We start from the raw sequence: 27,599 nt of genomic DNA, 5'->3' as shown, positions 1-27,599 counted from the left end.
ATCCGTAAAGTGGCATTAAACCTCTTACAGGAAACTAGCACAGAAAAACTTCTCCAGCTAAGAATCCACAGCGCGACTTAATAGCTGATAGAAGCTCATTTACACTCCTATTACGAAATACTATGACCAACGACAGGTAGAATTGTGTTATAAAAAGCCAACATAGGGTACCAGAACAGACATCAATTCTATCGAACCTTTCGAAATCGCATACATAAACAGCTACAGGTGACACCTGTGCTTAAGAACATGCGTCAGGAGCATGAGAACGAGAGGAGCGCTAGAGCTAAAGCGTCTCCCAGCTGCCGTGTCCACCCCACCAAGGAAAGTGCCGACCCCCCACCCCGAAAAAAAGAAACAATGGCACCGGCAGCATTCAAACTGCAGTTCGTCGCCGGCCAAGCACGCCCGACAGGATACAAGTTCAATATGCATGCGAGAAAGGAGCAGCTTTGAAAGCGAAACTCTTGCATACGGCCAGTGACCATCCAGTGACAGCGATTTGATAATTCTGAACATCTTTCGTTCCTCCATGAGTGTGAATACCTGTCACGAGGTACGCTTTGCTAGTCCACCCAGCCACGTGGAGTGCGTCGCCTGATGTCCGCCTTTTGCGCTGCTTCCGCTTGCAGCCAGCGCGCAGGCGGTATACGTAAGTTCTGCGCGCACATGAGCTGCAGTAGCCTCGGCGCTGCATCCTTAGACGAGGATTCCAAGTTGCAGTGAATGTCGCAAACACTATCGGTGTCCGCAGCGAAGGTCTCTGCCAAGAGCACCTGACTGCGTTGGAAAGCTTAGAAAGCGGCTTGGTGGTGTCTGCTGTGTGCACAACTGACCTGGTGGGCGGAGGGACCTCACAGAAAACGGCTAAGTGGTGGAATGGAACATTTAGTGCTGACGCACGGAAAAGATTGCATGAAAAAAAAAGTTTAGGAACGAGCGCCTTATCAGTACCTCCACAATAAACGTGTAGTTTTGCACCCTCGTCACCGATAGACCCCCCCGTTCTTCTAGCTTAATTCCCATTGTGCTTAACTGCTGCCGTCTTTTGGCGGGTAAGCAGAAGGCCGCATGTTCAAGGGGTGCGCATCTGCAGTGATTCCAGATGCGCCTTGCTGTTCTATTAACTTGCAGGGCACTTTCATTTATTTATACCATTTATACCCCCCCCCCCCCCCCCCCCCCCCACACACACACACAGACCCATCAGTAATGCATTCAGGCTTCCGCGTCTTCTCGCGAGAAATTGGCGCTCAATGCTGCGGATCGCTGTCACTGACCTGCAGCAGACGGAGAGGCGGACAGCGTCCATTTGGCCGCCCCGAAAATTCTCGCCCCGGCGTGGCGCAATCCGTTCTAGGGGGCGGGCGACCAGGAAGGACGCGAGTCCTAATGACTTCATCACAGCAGCGACGGCCACTCGCGGACAACGGGCCGGTTCCTCTTCCATTTCGTAACGGACCAGCGACAAAGTGAAGGACAGCCGTCGCTTATCTACACTCGTGAGGGAGGAGGTGGTAATTTCTGTTCTCTATCTTCGCCCCCACCCCTCCTCGGTAATCGTGCAGGGTAAAAGCAGCCATTTAACGAGTCATCTGCGCGCGTCGCAGAAAGAGGCGCAGTTGCTTTCAGCCAGGCGCTACGCTTAGCGCTACTGCCAAATCCTTATCTTCATGCCGCTGTGCAGGGTGTTCGGGTGGGTCGTTCCATTTACTGCAGCGAGTAATGCTCGCTTAGCTTGTGCACTTTTTGGGTGCACTTATGACGTCACCAACAGGCCAAACGTCTGAATCACGTATGTGTAAAAAAAAAAGAAAGAGAGAGAGAGAGAACAAGAAGACAATACCATGCATGGTTTCGTCTTCAGTTAGAATCGCACCGCCTGAATCGTGTTGACTCTTCGCAGAACCAAGCTCCTGAAGTAGAGTTTGAACCAGGCCGTTCACATGAACCTGTCGAAAGCGGATGACATCGGTTTGCAGCGCTGAAATCGGCTGGGTCGTGTTAAACGCTAACAGATAAGGATGACAGAGCATCGGGTCGATTTGAGTCAACCGTCTGCACGGAGCGTGTTGGCTCATCCCGGCCTACTGGGCAAAGTGCATCGCAACGCAACGTCGAGTTCGGAAGTAGAAGGTGAGAAACCAAGCAAGAAACGGTTCTGTCCACGCGCTGACGTGACTCGAAGCCTGCCCTGCACGACGCTGGGCGCTGCTGCGGTCGTGACTCCCGCTTATCGAACCAACTTAAACCCGCGTATGTCAAGTCGGGATGACCTTGCTTGAAGCGACGCCCGGCACGACTTGCTCCTGTCGTGTTCACGCATGCATTAAGCATACGTGAATCCGACAGGCTTCAACGCGCAGGCCTCGGGGAGATCCAACTTAGCAACACCCTAGAAACTTTTGTTCCCCAGTCTGCATTGAATAGTTACGCAACAAGGCAATGTACTTCGCTAACGAAGGGAGCTGTACAATAAAACATTTATGCCAGTATTCACAGTATGTGTTCGTTCGCTGCATCATTTAAGCGCAGTTTTCATTAACAGCGAGCAGGCCATGACTTGATGCATTTAAAAGCAACTCAACTAGAGCAGTGCGAATGCTATAAACGGATTAGCAGTGTGGAGGACAGCCGCGACCATCAAGATCAAATCCTTCTGCACACGCGCCGCGAGAGAAATATTTAGATTGACCCTTTCCGCGATGCGTGAACTCCGTCACTCCGGAAGTCTAGAGGGTGTGACGGGTGTTTCCGTGCGGGGCAGCGTACTAACCAGCCCGAAGCCGCGAATTTATCGTCAATGTAATATGTTTCCGAAGAAAAAGCCACTTTCTTTTTTCCCCTGCGAAAGCTCCCCGCGAGAGCGATTATGCAGGTTTTATGTGGCTGAGCCCTATCGCCCGTCAGCGATCCGAGGCGAAGGTCCCGGACGTGGAAACATGATCTCGACTGCGGCCCGATGTCACAACGCCCGCAGGCTGGAACAGGTGCCTCTCGCTCACGTAGTACGCACGACGGTACTGATCGTAGCAAATAAAAAAAAATAGAATCAAAGAATCCGTGTAAACACCAAGCGCCTCGAGTGGCAGAGCGTCGTGCAGTGTTTGTCATACACGAAAAGCGCTTTCTCTGGCGTTTCGACCGACTGCCGTTCGCGCCGATATGGCAGCGGCGGTACGCACTTCGGCGGATACTGTAGACGAACTTGTTTGTTGCTAATCAAGTTTAGAGCTGAACCGAAGCTAAAGCGCCAGAATCGGTGCCGTGCCTCCTCGCCCCCGTGAACGAAACTCGTCACTACGGCCGTGAACGGCGCGCGTCTGGCGGTGGGGTAGCACAAAGAGCAACTAAAGTGGGACTTTAGGAGCAACCTGCCGCTTGAGGACACCTGAGCAGGGTCAGCATTGAGTTCCTGTATATGAGCTGATACAGGAACACTAGGCCAGCCACGGCCCTGCGAGCCTTTCGTCAACAGGGTGTCGTTCATTACTCGCTAATCGAAGACCTGACCGCGCTGGGTCTTCTTGTCGCATGACGCAGCCGTCGGCGAGCGTTATTTTCGACGCATGCGCCGCACATTGCACGCACCACACCGAGGAAAGAAAGAGCCGCCGACGACGAGTCATGCGTGCCGTGCCGCCACCGCCAGGGCCGAAAAGAGGGAGTGGGAAAGAGGGGGTGGGCCGTGCCTTCCTCCTCTCCAGGGGTGCCTCCCCTCGTGCGCGAAAATGGACCGTCCCAAGCGCGCCTGCGCGCTGAGTTCCTTGGAAGGTCAATCGACGAGTTTGGCTAGTAGATTAAGCACAGGGCAGGAAGGCTGGAGGCTCGTCGGCGCTGGATCCCGCTTCTTTCGCAGTCTTCGAGCGGCCGCAGAGCGCGATGGGTGAAAACTCCAACAACAACACGCAGAGCATCGCCGACTACCTCGCGCAGCTGCTGAAGGACAAGAAGCAACTGGCAGCGTTTCCCAATGTGTTCATCCACTTGGAGAGGCTCTTGGACGAAGGTGAGTTTGGGCCGCTGGCACCGGGCGGCCGTGGTCTTGAGGTGTGCGGGCCCGTCTTAGGCCTAAGCGACGAGCTCGGCAGAAACGTCGGAGTTCCCACCTGCCCCTTCTTTGCGGCCACTGGAGGGGCCCGAAGAAGCCGCTGGACAAGTGAAGATTCTCGGATGTCGTGTGAAGATGTCTCAGCTTATGTGTGTGGTGAAAGCCGTTCCGCCCCTTGTCAGCTTCGAAGCAGTGCTTTTAGTCACCGTTGCCTCAGTGCTGCTTCGTGGTCTTCGTGGAGGCGACCCATAGTCGCGGCCATGTGTGGTTAGTTCTGGTTGAGCGAAGCCGGTGAACGTTGCGTCGGCAGCGAAATGAAACGCATTCCGACGTCTGTAAGCCTACTGACAAGTGACGCCATGTTGGATTTTGCTCCCGCATCGCAGTGTGCCCGCCGGGTGCATCCCGGAATTTTTCGGATGCCTATGTGGATTTCTGCCTTTCCTTTGGGAGGTAAGAGAGAACTTCGAGTGCACTGCCTGCCTTCAACTTCGTCGTGGCTTTACGGAAACGCCTTCGTTCATTGGTACCAGAAGCCACTTGCTTTATGCAGGGCAGGTGAATGGTTGATTTTGATTGTCATCCAAGATGCACCTGTTCAGAAAGGGCCCATTTCGCTCTGGAGCAATGCCACTCTCGCGCTTACCATCGAACCTCATGCGCTGTGAAACTTAGTGGGTAGCGTATTTGTTATTCCTTGGTGCGCCCGCGATACCTCGTCGATGTGATTGAGGTTGTCGCACCGAAATCGTGCATTGCTTTCTTGGTTGTCAAAGTTTGAAGGTCGCTCAGTTGGAGGTTGGTCGTTTCTTTGAGGCTGCCGTGCATTTTCTTCGTGACCTTTCGATATCAACCGCTGTGCGTTTTGCGTGGCCCAAGCATCAGCACTTAAATCCACGCATTCCCGGAGTGAACAGTAATTTTGCACTGCCCAAGTTTCGGAGCCATGTGCACTCCAAGGTCGGCCCACACGCTCTCGGGTGTAGTGCTGACAGGTGCGCACGCCTGTCTTTTCAGGCATGACCAGCAGCTGTTCCGCAGGTTACACTGCAGGTTCAGCCACGGATGCTTGCTCCCGAGTCCCGCGCCGTGGAATGCTGTACTTCCGACTATGGAAGTGGTTTTCTCTTACGCACGTAGCTTGCGAAACAGATTCGTTGCTTCCCGACTGGTAAACCATAGTCTTGTCTTTGGAACGCATAGCCTGTTACAGGAGCATGTTCGCTGCGATTGAGATTGATCCGCCGTCATTCGTCGGCGATTGGACCAATTTGTTTCCTGACGACGGGAACGGGACGACGGAGTGGGTGGGGGCGAGGTTGTTCTAGTCCTTCCATATGCGGGGTCCTGCTTACACTTGCGAAATATTACGCTCTCGCTTTTGTTTTGCCTGACGTAATGGCGTTCTCGCAATCGCCTTGGCTATCAGCTGTTCCTCCTCTGTTTGTTGCACATCCCGCTTCCGTTACTGTAGATAGCCTCAGAGAATATCGGAAGCACATCCGTGGCAGCTTCCGTTTGACTCTATCGCACGAAATCGCTTCAGTTCTTTCATTGACGAGGGGGGATGTGTTGTAGATGGCTCACGCACAGGTCGTTCTTGCGCGTCTTTCCTTCTTCGCCGATTTTGTGGGCACCACGTTTCCTTAGCGCGTTAGTTTCTGTTGTGCTCAACCGTGGAACTCGTCTCTAACGTCGCCTAGCTGTGCCGAGTGTTCCACGCCCACTCGGCCAGAAGTGGATTCAACCAAGCCAATCTAGTTTCTGCGGTAACAGCGTAGACGCTGCAGAATTGGGCGGATCTTGCCACACGCTGATTGCACCTTGCAATTCATTCGCACTGGCTGCAGCAGTCTTTCGAATGCTCACGCCATGTAAACCACGGCTACTGTACATATTTTTAATCAGTTTGCTCAACATTCACTGATGTGTGCTGTGCTTTAACGCATTAGTTTCTTGCAATGACGGATGTGATAATGAATTGTTCATGGTAGAGAGGTTGATCAGTAGGTTCTAGATAACCGCAAAGTTGAACAAGGGAGGGGAAACCTCGGGGTGCCTGCGAACGTTTCGACAAGAGGACTTGAAGTCACCCCGAAGTTTTCTCTCCCTTGTTCTCTTTGTGATGAATTGTTCATGTTTGAGGAACAGTTTTATTTTAAAATGCGGCATACCGAGCTAAGGAAGTGTCTGTCATCGCCTGTATACATCTGCCATGCTTTGTTCGGTAGTTTCCTTAAGTGCAAACACTTTGGACTTGCAGCATTTTGTTCCCTGTGCCCCTGGTAGATAGTTCTGATTGCGTTTTGCCCACTTGTTAACTTTCTTGTTGACGAGGGTTTATTTTGTGTTCAATACAGAGATCAGCAAGGTCCGGTCATCTTTGTTCCAAATCAATGGCATGAAAAAAGAGCCCTTGGTTCTTCCTGACGGCATAGGACCGCCTGTAAGCCGGTCTGAAAAAGTCTATGTACCCGTCAAGGAGCACCCAGATGTGAGTCATCAGTTCTATCTGTCATTTCAGTCTTATTTTTTCCTGATACTTCTGCTGGGGTTTGTGTTTACCTGTGTTGATAGTGATGTGCAAGTGGCTGCGAGCTTTTTTTTTTTCACATTTGTTGTCAGCTCCATGCCTATAACACATATTGAAATTGTATGTAGATTGTCATAAGTTTGTGGAATGCGACTTTGTGGAAAGAACTTTCATTTTGTTTCATTGTTGCATACAAGACAAAATATAATGGGCTGTGTAATTTACGCTCGGAGATTAGGCTGCATATTCCAGTCTATTTGCAAGGGCTGATGCTGTTAACGTTTTCTTTTTGTGGGGGGCTAGTGGTAGTGTGCGTAGCTTCGTAGTCTCTTACATGGGGATTTCTGCTGGTGTTGTACAAAAGGGAAATACAAAGACTGCCGCAAAAAATGTTGGCAGTTTGTGCCAGATTCATTGTAAGAAGTGTAATCTGTTTCCTCTACAAGTGTGCAAACCTGTGTCGAGGAGTTTGGTGTTGGCGGAAGTGTGGCGCACTGTTGTCGATAAGATACCGTTGAGTGCCTTGTGAAGTGGGGCTTACTAGAACACAAGTGGAAGCAACTCGGGATTGCGAGGTCACTGTCAAGGCAATGCTGACACATTTATCACCTGCTGGTTTCCTATTTTTATATCTGGAGTGCTCCATTGTCTTGCTATCTCAGGCTACTGCCGTAATGACCTTCAGTGTGTTCAGTTGTATTGGTGTATTGTATTTGGTTCTGCAATCCCAGTTTCGGGATTTTTGAGGGGTGGCAGAATACACATGTAGAGAGGAAAGTAATATTGGAATGTACAAACTAAACATGCAATTTCAGGCAAGTAATAGCTTAAGCAGTACAAAATACAAACAGTTGAAAGTATAAAAGCTTAAATACAAAGTACACAGGCTCAAAGCATGCATTCAATGTTGGGACCTAATTCAACAGATAGGCAGCTTGCTAAGCACTGGCTATTTGAAGAGATGGCTGAGTCAATATGTTGGTGCACTGAGTGCAGTAGGAAGCATTTTTCATCTCAGTGCCCTTGCCTTTAGTAGGTGGGTCTTCCTGGTTTGATATTTTTTTTTCCATTAGTTATCAACGTGTGCCCTTATATCTTAATACCTGTTTGTTTTACAGTACAACTTTGTTGGAAGAATCTTGGGTCCTCGGGGTATGACAGCAAAGCAGCTTGAGCAAGAGACTGGCTGCAAGATTATGGTTCGGGGCAAGGGCTCTATGAGGGACAAGAAAAAGGTAGTGTCATTTTTGTTCACACACAGTTGGTTTTGCATGTGCAGTTTTCTGTAAACATTCAAGTTCAGCTCCTCATATAAAAGAAATTGTGCATAGAGCCCACAAGGGTGAAACCGTGCATCATAACGGCTCATTAGTCTTTTTTATGCTTTCTCATTAAATTGCATAGTAACGTCTATATTGCGAACCATTTCTTAGTGATGTCCATTTATGAGGAGCCTTGTGAACACGTCTTTTGTCCCCAAGAGGGCTGTAGCCAAAAATAAATAGCTTTCTATGCCTTGTACTTTACTGAATACTTCTTGCTTGAGCCTTGTTTTAACTTGCCAGTGTCTGCTGTCTGCTTATTGCTAATGATGCTCGAATGTGCCGCTTTGCTATTGAACATCATCTAAGTAGTCATTGCCCCTGCAAGCTAACTCCTTGTGTGGTCTTCTTTCATGCTTTCACGTACAGGGTTGAAGTGAGTATTCGGTATTCGTCCTACTCTAGGAACCTTTCACACTATCACTTACTAACGGAACTGCCTGTGGTTGCATACTACTTTGCATGGCACATCCTGCAAAGCCCAGAGGGCTGGGTAACATTGCATTTTCTTGCATAGAAAGGCAATAAGTCGTGTTGCATCGATGGCTAACTCTGGTACCCCAACCAACAGATGCATTTTTGAACTGTGCATGTGCCTTGAGGCGTCCCAGCTTTGCTGCATGTGTTGTTATTAACACAGTTGTGTGTGCAGTGCCTTTGTTTACTGTTCTGTGCATTCACCACAGTGGCCTCGCCGAATTCTCCTATTGCACAGTGGTGATAATTGTGAACAACTTCACATGTGTACATCACTGTCACGTGCTGCTACTTTCAATGCTCATTAAGCCAGTTGTCATGAAACCCAGTACTAACATGGTTCTACATCACGACATCCAAATCAAGTCAAACTAATGCTGCTCACATTGATGACATCTGCCGAATTCCAATTTGGACTTTAGAGGATCGGAAACCTTGCTCCCCACTGTCTTAACTTCATGGTAAAGCACAAATTGAAAGGAGAATACAGCATTAGAGCTTACAAATTTAATCGTTAAAGCTCCATTAAATGCAGGTTGGCACTGGCTAGCAGCACACTTTCTTGATGTAGACCCATTACAGCTCAGCTTGGCCGACATTTTGATTAAATAGATATCGCATGCAATTCCTTGCTGTTTGTTATTGAAGAAGCACAAGCTTCATCCTCTTACTGTGAACTAGTAGTAGATGCGAAATTAAATGCCAGGGAGGTCGGCGCCTTGTCAGACCAGGGCCGGTTGATCCTCCAGTGTGGGGGAGTCCAGTGAGGCACGCCAAGGGGGGAGAGTTGGGCTGATGGGTTGGCTGGATGGCAACGGGACAAAGGAAAAGGCAGTGTTCCAGGTTAGCATAAAGGGAGGGACAGTTGGGACAAGACTGATCTAGATGGAAGTGGTAGAGGTAGAGATGTGCCAGAGGCAGTGAGGACATCTGTTTCCACTTTCCATAAGGCGTGCGATTTGGTGACGGAGAGGGGGGTATTCAGCTCCAGAAGATGGGAGAGATCATCCCAATCTGCCTGTAGTGGTGCTTCAAGTCAGGCTTGTATATAAATGCCTCAGCAGTGAGCTGACCCTGGGGATTCCCGGAGCCCAGCTGTGGAAATTGCGGGCAACCTAAAGAGCCAGTGCATTAACAGAGAACTTCTTGATCAACAAAGTGGCTTGTTGGTCTAGTTAGTTCTGCATTATCCAAAACAGCACTGAAAGATACGGACAGAAGGATGAGACGCACATACACACTACACTATTTGTCTCGTCCTTCTGTCGATGTCTTGCAGTGCTGTTTTGAATAATTCTTGATTAAAATTGAATCAAATTGTGCAGCTTGCTACTTCTTGGTTGAGAATACTTATTCAGTTGCAGTGAAAGTGCCCTTGTGACACTGTTTCATGCATGTTATCTTTGTTGTAAGGTGTGTACTAAAGCATGGAGGATTGCATACTCATTGGTGTGTGTGGTTGCTTGCATTTTTTTTTTATGTGTGGGATTGGGGGAGGGTGGTAGCCAGCTTGAAACTGCTTTCCTGGACGTAGCAGAGTGCAAATGCTAGTCTCTCAGTTGCTCATTTTTCTATAGAGCTTCCAGTGGCCTATCACATTGTGGAGCAGTTACCCAAAGCTGCGCCAAGGTGGACAGTGAACTATGTAATGGACTCATTTCTTTTGCTAAAATTATACCAAAATGGCCATATGGTACCTGTGCTGCCATCTGTCAGCAAACCGGAAAAAATCTTTGGATGAGCCCTACTCTCCTTAATCCAGGCATTGTACCTTGGACTCTTCATGAGAGAGAAATGAGTCTTGTTACGACGAGCCTAGCTCGCCCAAGTCTGCAAGGGGGTTAAGCATGAGCGAGGGGGGAATAGGGGGATTTGTTGACACCTTTTGTTGCACTTGTAGGAGGACATGAACAGGGGAAAGCCAAACTGGGAACACCTTAACGATGACCTTCACGTGCTTATCACTGTTGAGGACTCGAGCAACAGAGCAGAGGTCAAGCTGCAGAAGGCAGTGGATGAAGTCCGCAAGCTGCTTGTGCCAGTTGTGAGTTTTTGCGTTTATTTTGGTGGGAGCAAGCATCCTTGTCGAGGCAGATGTTGAGTGTTTGGCGTTGGCCCTTTTGGCAGACCGAGGGTGAGGACGAGTTGAAGAAGAGGCAGCTCATGGAACTTGCCATCATAAATGGCACCTACAGGGACAGCAGCACCAAGGGAGCGGGTGAGTGGAGCCTTCACGCAGCAGCGTCAACTAAAAGTGAAAAAAAGATTTTAATGGACATGAGCTTGGCTGCACATCTGTAGGCTAGAATACTTACCCATGTTTCTGGCTGCACAGTGCATCGTTGACTGGAAGTGCAGTTGTGCCTTATCCTTTTGCTGGCTTTCCAGAATTAGAATGGCTTCTTTGGGAGGCATCGAGATTGCTGCAGTTGCTTTTTTCAGATTGCGTGGCAATGTGTAGTGTAATCCTTGTTTGCACTGTTTAATCGCTTTGGTCGCCTTCTTGTAATAGCTGTCATTATGGTGGCGCTACGCTAACTTGAATGCATGCGTTGCTTTTTTTTTTTTTTATTCTGCTTTCAAGTGTAAAATCTTGTTGTGCCTGTTTGGTTTTTGTTGTGCTGCACTTATTCGAACACCAGGCAGGCAACAGTCATATGTAAGCCGTAATGCTGCACATCTCAAAGCAAGATCGGGGTTGATCATACTCTTGACAGGAGTGCAGACAGGATGAGAAAGCACACAATCCTTGTAACACAAACATCCTGGCACGGCCCTCCTAGGCAAACGATGGCATGCATTTGCATCAAGGCAGCACAGCTGCAGTCAGTTTCCGTGCATGTGAATGGCCAGTCCAAAATGCCACAATAGTTTCTGGACATGCCTAGGGGCTTTTGAGTGGCTGCCATATTCTGTATTGCTTTTAAGGCATGGGCTTCAGTGTCCCTTTACTTGACCTAGTAGCGTCTGTGGGGTGCTCACTGCACGTCAGAACCTTGGTAATAGACACTTTTAGTTGGACGTACGCAGTGAGCTTGCGTACGCAACGACACCGCGGGTAACGAATGCGCATGCGCAGAACGCGACGTACCTAGCCACGCGTTGCGGACGCCCACCCGCTATAAAGCATAGCGTAGCGTACGTAATGTGGGACGCTACGTACTGCATAGAGAACATGGCGGCGACCATCTCGCCCGCTTCGGACCGATTTCACTTCGCCGCTGCTTTCTTCAACGCGATGGCTCGCTCTAAACTGTGCCGTTAGCTTTTATTTTGTCTACTCTCACCCACACGCCAAAATATTAGGGAAAAATGCCCCTTGTTTTTTAGATAATGAGGCGATTTTTGACCTTTTAAGCCTAACTAACGTTGTGTACGTTTATCGTCATAGCAACCGCACCTGTCGAATAATTTTTTTGTCGTGCCTACTTTTGCACTTCATTAAACATTATACATTTTTTCTTCCATTAAAAACAGTAATATACTATTCATATTGTCAAACTGAAAAATGTTCAGCAGTGTTTGTCACTAGATGGCGACACAACGCGCTGCGCGACTGCTCTGCGGTGGTACGGCCAACTATAAGTGTGACGGGGGTGTCCTTTACAGCGTACGGAACGTAGTGAGCGTTGCGTACGCAATGTCGCTACGTACGCAGCAACTAAAAGTGTCTAATGATACTGTTTTCATACACCAGATTTTTCTTTTTGCTGTTGATAGGTTTTTCTTTCTCGAGGGCACTTCATGGCACTGTGAGTGGCGAAGTATAACGGCAGTAGCACACAACATTTCAGTCCTGTGTCATGAATATTTTCAGTAACCCCACCATAGACCACAAAATCAAGACACGGCAAATTGCATTGATAGACGTCTGCATTTCCTTTTACTCTGCAACAGCTTTTTTGTGAATGAAGAGAAATACAGGGTGAAGCATCTGTGACTGTCACCTTGCCGATAGCCCAGCCACCGGGCTGTTGCCAGGCGTGTTGCTCGCTTCTTGGTTGCTTCGCTCATATGATGTAACTGGCACCATCTATAAAAGCGTTGTGTAACTACATACTCCGAAAATTTGTAATCAAAATGTTTTTGGCAAGACTCCCTAAAGTTTAAAATGTGCAGTTGCGGTAGAAACGAATGTCACTAGGGCACTGTCTTCTGAAGAAATGTTAACTGGTACTTGGGACGGTATTCAGCTTTGTAGTTCTGGCTCCATTGCCACCCAAACAACTTGAGGGGACACATAAGCTCAGTGTTAACGGTAGGATGCCATAGCCTTAATGGGTTAATGCATTCTCTACATTACGTTCGTAGATCTTGGAAGTTCTCATGCCACCCCTGGCACAGCGGTGTAGCAGTTAAGCGATGCACCACTGCCCTGCGATGGCAGGTAATGCCATTAGTGGGGCTTGTGAGGCCCAGGTTGCTCTTCTAGGGCAACCTCTTGTGACCAATCATTAGGTAATTTAACTGCTGCCTGCCACAGAGGGCAGTTTGCTCACAATCTGGTTGGCAGGTTGTGATGACGCCACGAGGTCACGTGACCTAGGTGGCCAGTGTGCCAGCTTTTCTGCGACATGGGACCCTTAATGCTATGGCATTAAAGGGATACTGAACCAAACTTTTGGAGCTGCTCTTTTACATGTAAACAAGAGCTTGACTGCTAAAACTGATAAATGAGACAAGCATTTTAGCGAAAAAGGTGGATAGCACTTTTTTTTTTCGCGATTTATTGCCGGATCGTTGCACCTGGCGGCCGCCTGTGGAAGCTGTGACTGGACGTCATAACACCCACGCGCCCACCGTTCCCGCAGGAGCACGATTGCCATCGCTACTCGCGGCTTTTCCAGTTTTTAGTTTTTTGTCGTCCGCTCGTCGTCTGTCTGTCGTCTGCTCCCGACGTACACAGATATGTCAAGATGTTAATCGATGCTGCCTACATACCATAACCGTATGCACGCTTACATACACTAAATGCCATTTCTAACATTCTCACTTTTAAAACAGATGCGCGACAATGTTTAGACTAGTGGCGCCATCTGGTGGTTAGGAGGGGAATCATGGTTGTCAACAAACCGACGCCCCTCTTAAGACTAAAGGGGCAGAATCGTCACTCTAAATAAAAAGTAAACCAAATTTATTACTCTTACGTTTTCTTATGGGCGACAGGAGAAGCAAAAGACCGGTGGCTCATTTATGGCTATTCAACACGCTGAAGGCAGTAACGACGACGAATGCGGTCCGAAGCGAGGCGTCGTGCATCGAAGGGAGCCGCCACATTTGTCGCCGCAGGAATGCAACTTCGTAATCGCCGTCCTATTGCCTGTTGGACATGGGTGTCATGACATCGTGCTCTTCACCTCGCGCCGGCCGGGAGGGCTTGGCGCGCGCTCATAAAACACCTGAAAAAAAAAAAAAACATCCGCTGAAAAATATGCGCAGTGATGGCTAGATTTCGGTGCAATCACATTCTGATAATATATTCAGCGTTTTTGTTCAATTTTAAGATTTTGCTTCAGTATTCCTTTAAAAGTGCAGGAGTATAGGCAAGTCTGAGGGGTGGGAGGGGTTTGCATGTAAAATTGAAATAGGACTTATGCTTGAGTGTGTATTGTGTGGTATGTGCTTTGCTTGAAGTGCATTGCTGAAGTGTAGTGTGCCCTTGCCCTTTATTTCCTCTCATTGCCTTCTCGGTGCCTGACAGCTGGCATTCCCCCTTGGTGGTTGCATGCGCCTGTTGTTCTTGTGCTATAGTAGACCCTATGCCAGTGCCTATGTACCAAGGAAGGGCGTGTGGTGCCTCTCTCACCCAGGTCTCGCTTTTGAGAACAGCCCCTTTGCTAAGGCCGCATTCAGTCTTGCAGGTAAACGCCCACCAACCCTTGCAGCTCATGCATTTTGTATTTGACAGTGGGCCACCTTTCTTTTCCCATGATGCACGCAGCACCCACAGCCATGGGACTTGCACTTTCGGCTGCCGACGCTCAACGGTTGATGGCGGCTGCCCCTCCACCACCTGTGGCTCTGGCCTCTCCGTTACGAGCCCCTTCAACGCCACTCGGAGCACCCCTGATCTTGTCTCCGCGTGGCCTCCCCGTGGGACCCCCCAGTGCCCTGCTGAACGGCTCGGGTCCTCCACCGCCCCTCATTGCCCCAACAGAGGCGGGCCTGCTCTATGCAGCGTACCCTGACTATCACCAATATGCTGCTCTCACGTCTCCTCTGCTCGCCGAGTATGCCCCCGACCACTCCCCAGCCGGTGGGTTGTTTGGACGATGAGTGTGCGCCAGCATTTCCTCCTCCCCCTCTAGCCTGCAGTGCCTTGCTCTTTTTGGTCCATCTCGTGGGTTGAGCCCATCAAGACCACCCTGTCTGCCTGGTCCCACTTTGCTTCCTTGTTTGTGCTGGGGTCCAGCTTTGCTCTTCTCCAATGGCAGCACACCCTCATTCCTAGTGGCGTTGCTGTTCGAACGGCCGGTGTGTGCATTGAAGGGCTATGTGCCAAGGGTTGTCCATGCGGTTAGTTTAGCTTCATTGGGTTAGTCTTTTTCTTGTTTCTTGCTTTGCCTTTTGCTTTATTTTTCTACTCACTTGAGCAGGTTCGAATTTCCAGAAGTGGAAGGCCGAAAGCATGCTGAATTCAAAAGCACTTTTAGATTAAATTGGCAGAGTGGACTGTCAGAATCCTTCTTTGTCTACTGTTATGTGAAACTCCTCTGAAGGGATGGAGCTTTGTCGCAAGTTAAATTGTGGTACTACACTGCTTGCTGGCTGGAGCATGCCTCCCAGATTACCTTTGGCACTTGCTGATATATTGGCTGGTCAGTTTTTCCTGAACAGTGCACTGACTGGCACCCTTCACATGTAGTGATTTCGATGCACATCCGGCGAGCCTGCAGCGCATGGCTTCTTTGGCCCTTGTAAAAGGCTGCTACTAGTGCGTCAGTCATGCCCAGCTTTATTGCTGTTATGCCCACTGTATGACTGGTAGGGCTGCAGACAACATGCATTTTCTAACTGGAGGCGTTGTAGTCCGCTTTTGGCCCTCTTGAGCCTCAAGTCAAAAGTGGCAGCTGCCACTCTAAAATGCAATGTGGAAATCGGCAGAGCATTGAGACTTCCAGGAAAAATCATTCCATTTTCTTCGCCTAGCGAAGGCTTGTCAGGTGTTCGAGAGCATAGGAAGTTTAGCTTTTGCTTGGTGCATAGAAATATCAGGGATGGACATTCCACTGTACCCTTTTTCTTTCTTTTGGTCAGTTACAATACACGCGCGGGGGCATTTCTCAGTTATGCTTGTATCAGCCAGTCCCTTGCATCCAGCTTCACACCAGCGTCAGTTGTTCAGGCTACTTTGTCAGTGTGTCTCTGGGAAGCATGTACATATTTTGGAGTTCGTGTGGTGCAGGGACCAGGAAAAGTGTGCTTTATTTTCCACCGCAGATGAATGCATTGCCTTTCCTCCCCCTTTTTTTTTATTCGCTTTGTATACGAGTAGCCCTGTGTTCTGCTAGGATTTTTCTTTCGCTGAGAGCAGCATTCGCCACCCCTGCCTAGCGGGGCACACAATTTTCCTGTGCACACGCAGACTTGTAGATACTATACATATGTGCGTGTGTTGTCAGTGTACATACAATGAGAATCCTGTTTTTGTTGCAATAGACAAGCATTGATGTACATACACGTGCATGTGCTCAGGGGGTTTGTCATATTTTTGTTGTTGCTGTCATTCTCTTAATTTATTCAAAGCATTTTTTTTTTTAGCTTTGCTTCTCATTGATTTGCAGTGCAGTGCCTCTGTCTAGATACCTGTGAGCGTCGCATTTGCTGTTGTTTTTTCCCGACGTCTGCGCAAGTCTTCACATGCCATGGTTTCTTAGCAAGGTTCAATCCATGTCGTTCCAATATACCTCAGGCCTGTTGCAAAGCTACGTTGTAAAGTACAGGCACTGGACAGAGGCCCGCCATCTTTGGGCAACTTGTGGAGTTAGCTCTCCTGTGCGCACAGTGCAAGTGGCGTGTCCCTCAGGAGCTTTCGTAAATCAGCCAGTCGGGAGGGGAGGGTCTCAGCTGCGTCAGCAGGGTTGTTCGGCCTCAACCTTTGCGTCGTTCTGGCGTGAGCAGTTGTTCTAGTCAAGTTAGAAAACCCGTGTGAGCATACCCAGGGGGGACTGCCAGGCTTCTTTTTCTCAGTGCTGTGGGGACAGCTTTGTTGCACTGTAGGCAGTGCCGAGGCGAGCAAGGGGCATGCGTGAGCTCTCTAAGCTGAGCTCTGCTACAAGCAACTGCTCAGTTTTCTGTAGAGTGCTTGTGGGTAGCTTTTTAAGCACAGGTATAGATTTCACATGCAGGTTTGACCTTTGTATATGTGGTGAGATTTGATGTCAGCTTCATTATTGGTGAACGTTATGGTAGACTGAGCGTTGAATGAAAGATGTGGGTGCCTGGGGCTATCTAGTTGCGCTTTTCTCTTTATATACATATATATTACACCCTTAAAACTGCTCCTGAGGTGGCGCTCCACCAGATGTGCCCTGTGAATTGCTTGGTGCCACGTCAGCATGTCTGTTTTTAACCCTGCCTGATTTCCTGACTGCCACTCCTTAGGTGCTGCAGCGAAACAGCGCCGTCATTTGGCGATTCGCGAACACCCCTACCAGCGGATTGGGTCTCTATAATGAGGGCCTAACCCCAAGGTTGGTGACATTGCTATCGTTGTACTCACGTGCCCTGTCTTCTCCCATCGTGTTTGTGCCCTGCCCCACCGTTTCTCTTCTTTTTTTTCCTTAAAGCCGAACTAATGCCGCAATTTGTTCGGCATTTATGTGAACCTTGATGTGCTGTCATCTAGGCCAGCATTTGGACAACTTGGTCGACAGCGCAAGGCTAGGCTGGTGCTTTACCTGGCCTCTCAGTTGCAACTTAACTGCTCTCTAGCTTTGTGTGGACGAGCCACTTGAGCACAGACTTCATCTGCAGCACATCTCAGAGTTCTTGTCAGGCCATTGTTGACTATTTCTTCGTGGCCTGACTCATTTCGGCTGCCAACCTTCTATGCTTTTTGATCTTCGTACTCTTGCAATTTTGTACGTAGTGATTATGGCTGTCTTAAAGGAGTGGGCCTCAAAGTTGAAGTGCCATTTTAGGATGTTGGATGGCGATGGTGAATTTGACTCTTTTGTATGTCCGTTTTTGTTTTTTATACATATGTATATGTAGTCCTGTCCTCGGCCCCCTTTCCTTTTGGTTTGAAACGGACACGCTAGTAGTGCACATTGCTCAACTTGCTGCTGCTCTTGACATGTACTTGCTCAAGGCGCCCTGTGAACTTTGTTTCCAAACTAGCATTGAGCAGTGTGTCCTTTTTTTTTTTTCGTTTTGATTGAAGATTTGTACATATGGTTCGTTAAGATATTATTTATATTATATTATACATATTATATATTTGAAAAATGAATAAAATAGACTTCAAAGGCTGCAAAGTAAGCTTCTGTGACTTTTTTTTTCTGTGTCCCACCCATGAAATTGCAGTTTCCATCAGACACGTGATAACTTTTCACTTTGCATATGTAGTTTGTGTGCACTGCTTTTTACTGACTCTCCCGGCTTCCACCTGCCAAGGAGCCGGTGAATGCATTTCACTTCTACGCACCTAAGGCATTTCTTTTTGTGCAGCTGTGCTTCTGCTGTACAATTAGATTGGTCACTAACTTGTACTGTCGCATCATATTCTCTCAACTCTCAGTCTGGCTTGTTGCAATAAGCACTAATGCACTAGAACCACTCTTTGCGTTATAATCCTGTTCTCTCAGTGGAAGCCCTCTCTGCCTCACTTGTAGTACTTCATTGTTTTTAATCCTTTCACCCACTCTCGCTTATTTGTGCCTAAAATTGTGGGGTCTCCTGCTGGAAGAGCTACCTCCGTTGCAGACAGTAGCATGCCCCACTATTGTGCGAGTGTACTTGGCGACAGTATTGAGCATCCCTTAGTGACTGAATATTTTTTCTGTTAGTATTCAGCATTAGGCACTTGCATCAGGCTCCTCTCTGTAGATAATGCTTTCAGTGCGGCGAAAATATTTCCTTTGGTTACTTTTAAATGAGCCCGCTAGTGACTTGCATAATGTCTACCTGCAGCGTGGTTGGAATGGGGCTGCTGGTCCTCTTTGAAGATTGAAATCTATTGGGGCTCCGAACTCTATGCTTCTTGGGCATTTGTATTATCTTGGATCCGAGCCAAATCTTGGCGCTTCGTATTGACAAGTTAGTGGACTGCTGCTAGAAAATGGGCAAAGAAAGTTTTTGATGCTTGAAAAGAATAGCATTTCACCACTTTGCTTAGGAGCTTGTAATAGAAACGCTTGTGAACTACTCCGCAGTTTTCATGCTACTGATCATATTTCTTCTGCATACTAGTTAGGCACTTGAGCATTAAAATCTGCGATAGGGGTGGAGTTTGCAATGCATCATCACTTGGGGTAAGGGTTCCTGATAAAGCAATGTAAAGCGACGCTAGACAACAGAGCGCTAGGGTTCCTCAAATTTGCCAGGAGAGGAAGCTTTGTAGCTAGAGTTCCTGTCTGCCTACTCGAGAACCGATGAACCTGTGTGCGTGTGTGGTTTGTTTCTTCAACATTATTTAATATGTGCTGTACGAGAACTACTACTAACAGTCTTTTCTTTCCTTTTTTTTTTCCTTCCTCTTTCTCTGCTTTTTTTTTTTTTTCTGTTAACCCAGACTCCATCCACCACAATCTTCCGTCCGCCAAACGAAGACCACTAACCCCCCACCCACTGACACCCTTGGAAAAGCTCGGCTGTGCTCGGACTAACGGCGGCTGCGGTGGTAAACCGACGTCCGACTACCTTCTGTTGATGACCGCTTCTTGGCACGTTGTTTCTGTTGTTTTTATTTTTAGTCCCTTCTACCAGATTGTTGGCTCTGTTCTTGCCAGTTTGTGACTTGTGGTGGAACTGGTCCTTTAGATGCGACTGTGCTGCAGAGGGCTTGCACTCAAGTACAGAGCGCTGACTTGTCTTGTGACCCCTTATTGCTGCACATGTTTGAATGAGCGCACACAAATGCATAGGCAGCTTCTGACAGGTGACTTAATGCTTATCACTTCTGCTAGGCCAGCAAGATTTAGCCACAAATTGCAACACTGTAGTTTTGCTTACTGTGTAGTTGTAATCAATGTGAAGTGATGCTGGCATGGCTACAACTGTGTAACATGCTGTGCAGCTACAGTAGTGCCCAAATCTTTTTTGAAGCGGCAATTTCTCAGTTACCTTGTGTAGAACACACTGTGCACGCTGCTTTTTTCAGGCGAGCTGCAGCTACTTACTGGCAGTAAGGTAACTGCCAGGACATGCGCGAGCTTCTTGCTACTCTGTGCACAATTCTTCGTCTTCCCCCTGTGCTCGAAAAGAGGGCACGGAACTGATATTTTGACTGCTGTGAAGTGCAGATCCAGTGTTTAGTGGTGGGGGCGGGCTGTGGTCAGGTTTATGTTCACCAAGGTCTTGCCTCTAACGCTAGGCATTCATTTTTTTTTTTTCCCCCCCAAGCACACTCAAATCAAGACACAGTCACAAACTGTCATTTTTGGTCCGGGTAGCTGGCCTACACACCACAATACTCTTTGGTCTGTTTTATGTGATGAAAAGTGGCGGAGGCCACATTGTTTTTTGGCGCCATACCGGGGCCTGCAAACAGATTTTCACGAGTTCAAACTTTCACACACTGTGCCTTTCACGGTTGTTCGTTTGCAGTTCAGGCTTGAATATGTTGAGCAGCATCACTCATTAGGCTTGGATGACTGCGGTTCAGTTTTATTTCCTTGAAGGGCAACTCCGGAGGATTTCTGAACACTTGGACTCATGCATTTTCATGGACCTCCTGGCCCAAGCTCCAGTGAAGTTTTTTCAAAATGATGAAAATTATCAAACAGCAAAAACCAGGAAGAGCAAAGGATGACATCATTATTGAACAGTGTCACATTGTGGATACTGTTACAAAACCATTCATGTGCGCATTGATTGGCTCAACTTGATTGGCAGGTTAGCTCGTGACGGCACACTCATGTTTGCCCATAGAAATTTCCCTAATTGAAGCCACAAAGAGAAAATTTTAAATGAATTCTCACTAAAACAAGATTCCACCTGGCTGCAAAATTTGGCACAAAGGATTGGAAGACTCTGGATAACCTCAAGTGAGCATTCGAGTAAAATGTATGAAGGTAAAAAAAATTCTAGTTTCCCTGAGCGGCTTCCTTTTGTGAAAGGGTGTTGCATAAGGGCACTATTCAAGATGGACTGGAAAAGGAACGCAGGGGCATTCGTTTGCACAATACCTTGTAGAGCCAAGACAGCAGCTAAAGGAGCTCTGTTGAGACGGGATTGAATGCAGAAGGACATAGCTGTAGTGCCTTCTTTGTTTTTGCTTTTTACTGTCCATTAATCTGCAACTGGAGCGTGATCACATGTAGATGAGCTGGCAGCCTCTACCTTTAGGAGAATCTGTCAAACGTTTGTGCAATAGCTCGTTTTATTGTTAGTGAAGAATCTCAGTGCCTTAATGATTCACATTTTTTGTTTGTTTGGTGCTCCTGTGTAGCTGCTAATTTTTCTTGAGGTTGGTGAGAAGATCGTCTCTGTAGCAAGGTTCGGACTATTTAGTGTGCTACTGCTGGCTGACAAGCTGGGAGCAAGTTTGTGGCACAGCTATCATGTCTGTTATATTTCCAGTAGTTCCGTGTATGCGTGTGTGTTTGAGCTTCATTGCATATCATTTCACTCTTGATGTTTGTCAGGGGGCACAGTCTACTCAACGGTTTTGTTGCTTTTTTTTTATTACTCTGCGGGTGAGGTCCAGCCCCTCAATATTCTTCTCTCGGCACATGGTGGCTTGCCATGCGTGCCCATGCATTTTCACCATGCTACTTAAGTTATTTCTGTAAATAATGTGCCCATTTTAATTTTGATTTTCGTTAACTTTTTTTCGTTGTTGTTCAACACTTCTCCTTCCTTGTACTTTTTTTGGCAGCTGTTCTCATATCTGAGACAGTGGTGCAAAGTGCAAAAAGGCAAGTTCATCTGAACAGCTGTGACTCTGAGGTTGTGACCAGGATGTGGAGTGCTGCGAGTTGTTTGCTTTCCGCGGAAAGTGCCTCCCCACGGCGTGGCAGCTAAGCTTTCGTTCCACTTGCGTCCCTTGCAGCTATGGCTCTTCAGGTTTCTACCGGCAGCTCTTGATGAAACAGAAATTTGCACACCTGTCGTGTTATTTTCATTGTGCTGCTTGTAAGAACGAAAAATTCTACCTCTCAAACCAGCTTGGGAATACTTTTACATGTTCCCTCATGTTCATACTACATAAGGAGTGGCCTTTGGTGCAGCGCTAGGGTTCCCATCAATCCTGCTGCAGTTTCACTTAGAAAGGGCATCGAGTACACTTGCGACGCCAGTGAAAGGGGCTCTTGTAGCCATTCTTTTATCATTCATGCATGGCACAGATCTCTGCATATTTGTGTGCAGGTCAAGAAAGCCCCCCTCCTCTTTTGGTAAGCAGTGCTTCCTTGCATTGGTGCCTTTTTGCAATGTGCATTCATGGCTCTTTTGTTCATAACTAGCAAGACTACTTAATTGTCCATGTTTATTTCGTTCTTTTTGGTGGCATGGGCATTGTCCAGACATTTTTGAGATTGCAGTTATTTTTCATTCTTGTTGCGTTTTTGTCTGTGTAGACTTCTTTCTCTCCTGAACATGTGCTGTGCAATGGCTTCCTTATGACTTAGTACTGCTGCGAGGAATGAATCTCGTTTTCAGACTAGCCTGGGCAGCTTATTTTCTTTACATGTGCACAAGCGTAAAGTGTGCCAAGTTTCGGAAGTGGACCACCTGACAGTGCACTTAGTTTGCACATGCAAAATTACTGCAAGTGCCAAAGCAGCCATCGTACTATGTTTCACATTTGTATGTTCGGTGGTGCCACCAGACATTCGGTTCGTCCTGCGTTCACAAAATGGCAGTTTGCCACCTGAATGAGTACTAAGCATTTTTTTTTTGCTTTTTGTCATTACTGAGTACTTAATAAAGACGTATACATGACACCTCAAGAGTGCCTGCAGACTGGAAACTACTGCAACCTTTGTGCTTAGATTTGCACTCTCCACACCATTTAGCTCCACTTTCTAGTGGCTTTGAGCACAACAGTTTTGAGAATGAACGCCTACCCAAACGTTTTTGTATTTTTCATTACCGTGTACTTAATTACATTGTCTCATAGCAATAAAGCAAGAATTCTCATTTTCCCCTTCTTTCTTGCGTCTCGTAATTGGCAAAACTTTGTCTCCAAGACATCTGTGTCTGGAAGGTTGTATATTAGGCTGCTTGTCTCAATAATTTCTGTGCTGTGGAGTTGATTATGGGCTTGGCAAAATTGGAAAGAATGATAGTTTTGTTCGAAGGGAAGGCCTAAAGGATGAGCAGCACGGTAAGCCAGAATTTGCAGTACAGAATAGGCTGTTGTTCGGTAAGCATGTTGTGTGCCTTTGAACTGCAGTCAGTAAATGGGTGACGCATGAACACCACATCTGCAGAATGGTTGGGAACCAGACTTGGAACATTGCCTCATGCCATCAGACAGAGAAGCTGTACTATAGTAGGATACAATTTTTTAAAAGTGACAGTTGCTAACAATAGGCTGTGGTCTGCGTCATACTGCGTTACTCTGCTTACTGATCTCAACAGTGAACGGAATTTTTTTAATGTTCGACTGTGTTAAACAAGCCAGAGCCATTAAAATTCTTGAGCTTATACTTAATTCTTGTGGCTAGCTTGTTTAGGGAATATAAAAATTTTAATTGACTACTTTTTTGTCATAGAGGAATTCTGCGGTTCTGAATGTGGATGGAGCTTCACTGCAGACTTGTATCAGACTGTGATCGAGGTACAATCACAGTGGAGTAGTTTTTGTGAACTCGAAAAATTTTAAGCAGTGCTGTCCAATTCTTTCAAGGACTAGCTGTTGGACCCCAGTCTTGACCAAAGCCTGGAACACAGGTAGGTGATTTCAGATCATGCAATGGACATCTGGCCTACATCTTGGATTACATCTTAAAGGGGAACTGCAGCACTTTTTTGAGAATTTCGCGATATTCAAGGATTAAAATCTATGTAGGCTGTAGGTAGGTAAAGCATGCCAAGTGTTTTTGCACTAGAATTTAAAATAGTGACGTAATCGACGATTGAATTCTGCGCTTCTCAGCGCACCGGAGGAGTGCGGGGAAACAACGTGACGTCATGGAAGGTATTATTTCAAATTACCGCTGTCGTCAGCCACACCCTGCCCTGACTCGTTAGACGATGTCAAACAACTCTCTGCAGGGTTTCCCTTCGGTGGCGCTGGTTTTTTCCCTTCAAAGCAGGCGTTTGTGCGTTGGAAATGTACCGATACCTTCGATGACGTCATCATGCGCCCCCCCCCCCCCCCCACTTGGCGTTGTGCGCTGCGGAGAAGCTTCAAGGGCGACCCGATTGTAGTCAGCGATTACTTCACTATTTCAAGTGCTAGCCCAAAAATACTGCGCATGCTTTATCTGCAAGTTTCACACATTCGACCCTCTTAAACTCGTTGACTTCTAAAGCCTATGCAGTTTCCCTTTAATGAATTTTTTATGTTGTTGCCTAGCTGTCTGTTGAAAAGAAAGTATCTGCAAATATTTTTGCCTAAATATTTCAAACCACAAAAAATTCTTGGGTCGCAGAAGGGCTTGTTAATGATGAAATATGCTGTGGGGTGAGGCCTGGAGATATGTTCGCAAATCTATGACTGCCGCAGAGTGTGCAAAGTTATTTTCGACAGTTACTAAATATAATTCAAAATTCCACAAACTGACATATGGACAGATTTTTGGAAAGTTTGGAGGCCAAATGCTGCATTCTGCATGAATACTGACTAATGTGAATTTCACTGATATATAATCTGTCCAATTATTGTACGCTGAATATTTAGAAGCATTGAAGCATGTTGCGTAATGCTGCTGGCGTAAATACAGTATTATATCCAGAAAGAATACTTTATCATGCACATTGCTGTTTTTGGCAACTTCGCTCATAACTAGAAACATTTACAAGGACGTGCGTGAAACATTGGGAAGGGTTTTATTAATTACCATACAGTGCATCCAATTTTCTTAATTTCAAGCTTTTCTAAACGTTTCCAAAACCTGGCTTGCAGGAAGTTTCTTTGCTGGCTTTGGAGGTCTTCAAAAATAAAAACTAACCATAACTAGTTCTCACTGAGTCTTAATCAAAGCAGTGGGATAAAACTGGGACGACAAGACAAATGACAGCCAGAGCGCCCCCGCTGCTGTGTTTCTTCATCATCGTCGTTTTTGAGCACTCCTTTTTTGGGGGAGGAGCATAATCGAGGTTCGCATCGGAAGATCTATGATAAAGTGTTCTCGACTGAGGTTAAATCTGAACCACCCATGAAGGCAACATTTCTAAGCAGTGACCACTTGTATCGTAGAGTTAATATAACAAATATAGACGCTTTACAGCGCGGGAGCATGGGCGCCGCCATATTTGGTCACATGACCATTCTGCCATCACGAGCCTTCTCGGCTGCTGGTGCACTGGTGCCCGGCTGCAAGACGCTTCTCTGGCTCTCGCTGTGGATAACGAGCTGCCGGACGGCACAAAATCTTCGTGTGAGTCCGCACAGAACGTGTTGGTGCTTAAAAATGTTTGCTTCAACCAGCTCGCTTACTCGTCTCCTTCAGACTGCACGCATGGGCTCGAATGTGTCAACAGACCGCGGTCCTACCTGCACGTTCATATTTATTCATTCAATTCACCTTTGGTGGACTGCATAACTTGTTGAACTGCAGATTAAAAGCGGGCCAATGCCTGAAAACTTGCTTTTTAGAGCTCGATATTTTTGCCGAATGGAGGAATATGTGCACAGCTATCAAGAACGTTTGCTGAGCACTGTGCACGCAACTTACAACCAAACATCTGCGTGCGTGTGGTCGCCGGCCGATTGTCCAGATATTTACTTTATCCTCCGTTAGCATTCCGACTTCCAAAGAAAGAGGATCGATGTTCTTCAAGGACCCATTCGGAAGCTCGGCGACTTTCGACCATGCTCTCTTGCTAAGTAAAACTGAAAACTATACCAGAGTTCAACCCCCGCAGATGGCCATGCCGGAATAAGCGGAAATGTACACCTGTCATGATAAATTTCACCGCTGTCCCATGCATTAGTGCACTTCTGTAGAGCTTTGCACTGGGCGACAAAATTGCTTGTCGAAGCACCTCCTTTTCTGCAACAGCTCCGTTGCCGCTTCCACTGTGCTAGCGTTAAGCACGATAGTTTAGAGAGCGCTGTGCCGACGCCATGGAAGCACTTATTGCAAAGGTCTAAAAAAGCAACGATCATTCGATGCATTGGATCAGTGTTTGTCGAAGGTTAAAAAGGTGACGGGCATGTACGCTCGTTCTGCCATTCCCGCTGCCACTGCTGGCGCTGAAATAAACTGGCGCGCGGCGTTTGTGATATGTTTTTTTTTTTTCGTGGAACAACACATTAACGTTCTGTTCTGCTTGAAAGCAACATGAACTCGCTAGACAGCTCCTCCAAAAACGGCGGCAATTGTGTCGCGGTTTCCTTTATGTGACAAGCGCGTCTATTCCATCACTGCACCGCAGGGGTATTAGCTCTAGATATTAATTCAAGAAAAAACAACAATACGCATGACATCCGTATCACAGCCGGGTTGTTAAGAGTCACTTATCATTCGTACACAAGCTGCACAGCGGCGTTTGCACTGCGCGCCGATGCAATAGGTGAGGTGCGTTTCCGCCGTCAACGCAGAGTCATGGGAAAATCGTCTGCTAGCTACTTCCGATTCCAAATTGCTCAAATGATTGCATGCATCGCCCTATTCACCGCGTAAGTTGACATCGTTTTTTTTTTCCTCCATGCTTTGAGTGCGCATGGTGGCTGAAGTGGTCTCGAGGGGTCGCCATGGACGAGCTGCCAGCGCGTCCACAACACCCCGTCCACAACTTCCGGGAAAGGATAGACAGATTAGGCATTGTAAGAGCCATGGTAAGAGCGAAAGGGAAAGGAAAAATAAATCAACAATGGGGGAAGTATAGGCTAGGTGGCGAAAGCTACCGCCCGGTACAAAGGGTAAAGCCATTATCATCCATCCATCTATCCATCCATCCATCCATCCGGTGGAATGAGAATGGAAGAATGGATGGCAGAGCGTGAGGAGATCTTGGGAGAGTTGCAGAAAGGTTTCCGAAAGGACAGACGGTTGGAGGACAATCTATTTGTCATAATGCAGTGTATAGAGATAGCTGAGGCAAGTCGGAGGCCTCTATGGATGGCATTTTTAGACATTAAGGGGGCATATGACAATGTGAATCAGGAAAAACTTTGGGACCAATTGAAGGGATATGGCGCTGATAGAAATCTGGTTGAATACCTACAACGTATATATTCAGACAATGAGCTCGTAGTAACCTGGGAGGGAGAAACTACAAAACCAGCTAAAATTAAGAGAGGACTAAGGCAGGGCTGTCCACTATCACCTCTACTTTTTATGGTATATGTGAGCCAAATGGAAAAGAGGTTGGAAGAGTGTAGGGTATGAGTTGACGTGAGTTATATGCAGGATGGTCAGAAGGTAAACCAAGTGTTGGCTGGACTAATGTATGCGGATGATATTGTTCTACTAGCAGACAAGCGAGATAGGCTGCAGGAACTAGCTAAAATCTGTGGTGAGGAGGGCCAAAGCCACCTAGACACTTAAGGCCTGCGCGCTCCCTCCGTGACGTCACCCAACTTGACCCAGCCGCCACTGCCTGCGTCTCCTCCCGTGCAGGTGCACGCGTGGAGTGCGGGCGGTACTGATGCGGGGTAAAATTTTGGCGCCTGCTATTAAATTGCATTGGGGCTAAAATGAAGGTAAGCGTTGAATGGATGGGTTTTCATCGCATTAATAAAGGGATTGCTGGAAACTTTATGCGGTATATATATTGCGTAGCATATCTAGATTTGAAACTTCCTTAAAAGAAATGCCAGAGATCGAAAGGAACAGTGGCCACAAGACTTTATTCACGTATTTGGTTTGGTTTGGTTTATGGGGTTTAACGTCCCAAAGCGACTAAGGCTATGAGAGACGCCGTAGTGGAGGGCTCC

At 47.3% G+C, this 27,599-nt stretch overlaps 1 protein-coding gene across 5 annotated transcripts; it reads left to right on the top strand.

The window, feature by feature from the left end:
* Window positions 1-3,734: 3,734 nt before the first annotated feature.
* On the top strand, window positions 3,735-22,698 carry how (protein held out wings). Of its 5 annotated transcripts, none has more exons than XM_089571317.1 (9): window positions 3,735-4,009; window positions 6,412-6,545; window positions 7,703-7,819; window positions 10,284-10,427; window positions 10,511-10,601; window positions 14,194-14,244; window positions 14,292-14,639; window positions 16,988-17,076; window positions 19,119-22,698. In XM_089571317.1, the coding sequence occupies exons 1-8, from the start codon at window positions 3,883-3,885 to the stop codon at window positions 17,056-17,058; spliced, it is 1,083 nt and encodes a 360-aa protein (XP_089427443.1). In that variant the 5' UTR covers window positions 3,735-3,882; the 3' UTR covers window positions 17,059-17,076; window positions 19,119-22,698. The 5 variants fall into 5 exon arrangements, with proteins under 5 accessions (XP_089427443.1, XP_089427445.1, XP_089427442.1 ...); XM_089571319.1 differs by having other exon boundaries at window positions 3,738-4,009; window positions 14,325-14,639; XM_089571316.1 differs by lacking the exon at window positions 3,735-4,009 and adding an exon at window positions 4,107-4,504.
* The last annotated feature ends 4,901 nt before the right edge of the window (window positions 22,699-27,599 follow it).

This window comes from Amblyomma mixtum, chromosome 2, assembly GCF_055824585.1.
Source record: "Amblyomma mixtum isolate Tamu chromosome 2, ASM5582458v1, whole genome shotgun sequence".
NCBI lineage: Eukaryota > Metazoa > Arthropoda > Arachnida > Ixodida > Ixodidae > Amblyomma > Amblyomma mixtum.
This window is presented reverse-complemented; position numbering and strand designations above follow the sequence as displayed.

What these genes read in the sequence shown, in the direction of transcription:
- how (XM_089571316.1), top strand. Translation starts at nt 4,366, where the DNA reads ATGAAACGCATTCCGACGTCTGTAAGCCTACTGACAAGTGACGCCATG. An exon ending in TTCTGCCTTTCCTTTGGGAG is followed by an intron (nt 4,505 to 6,411) that starts GTAAGAGAGAAC and finishes TGTTCAATACAG; the next exon opens with AGATCAGCAAGGTCCGGTCA. An exon ending in CTATGAGGGACAAGAAAAAG is followed by an intron (nt 7,820 to 10,283) that starts GTAGTGTCATTT and finishes TTGCACTTGTAG; the next exon opens with GAGGACATGAACAGGGGAAA.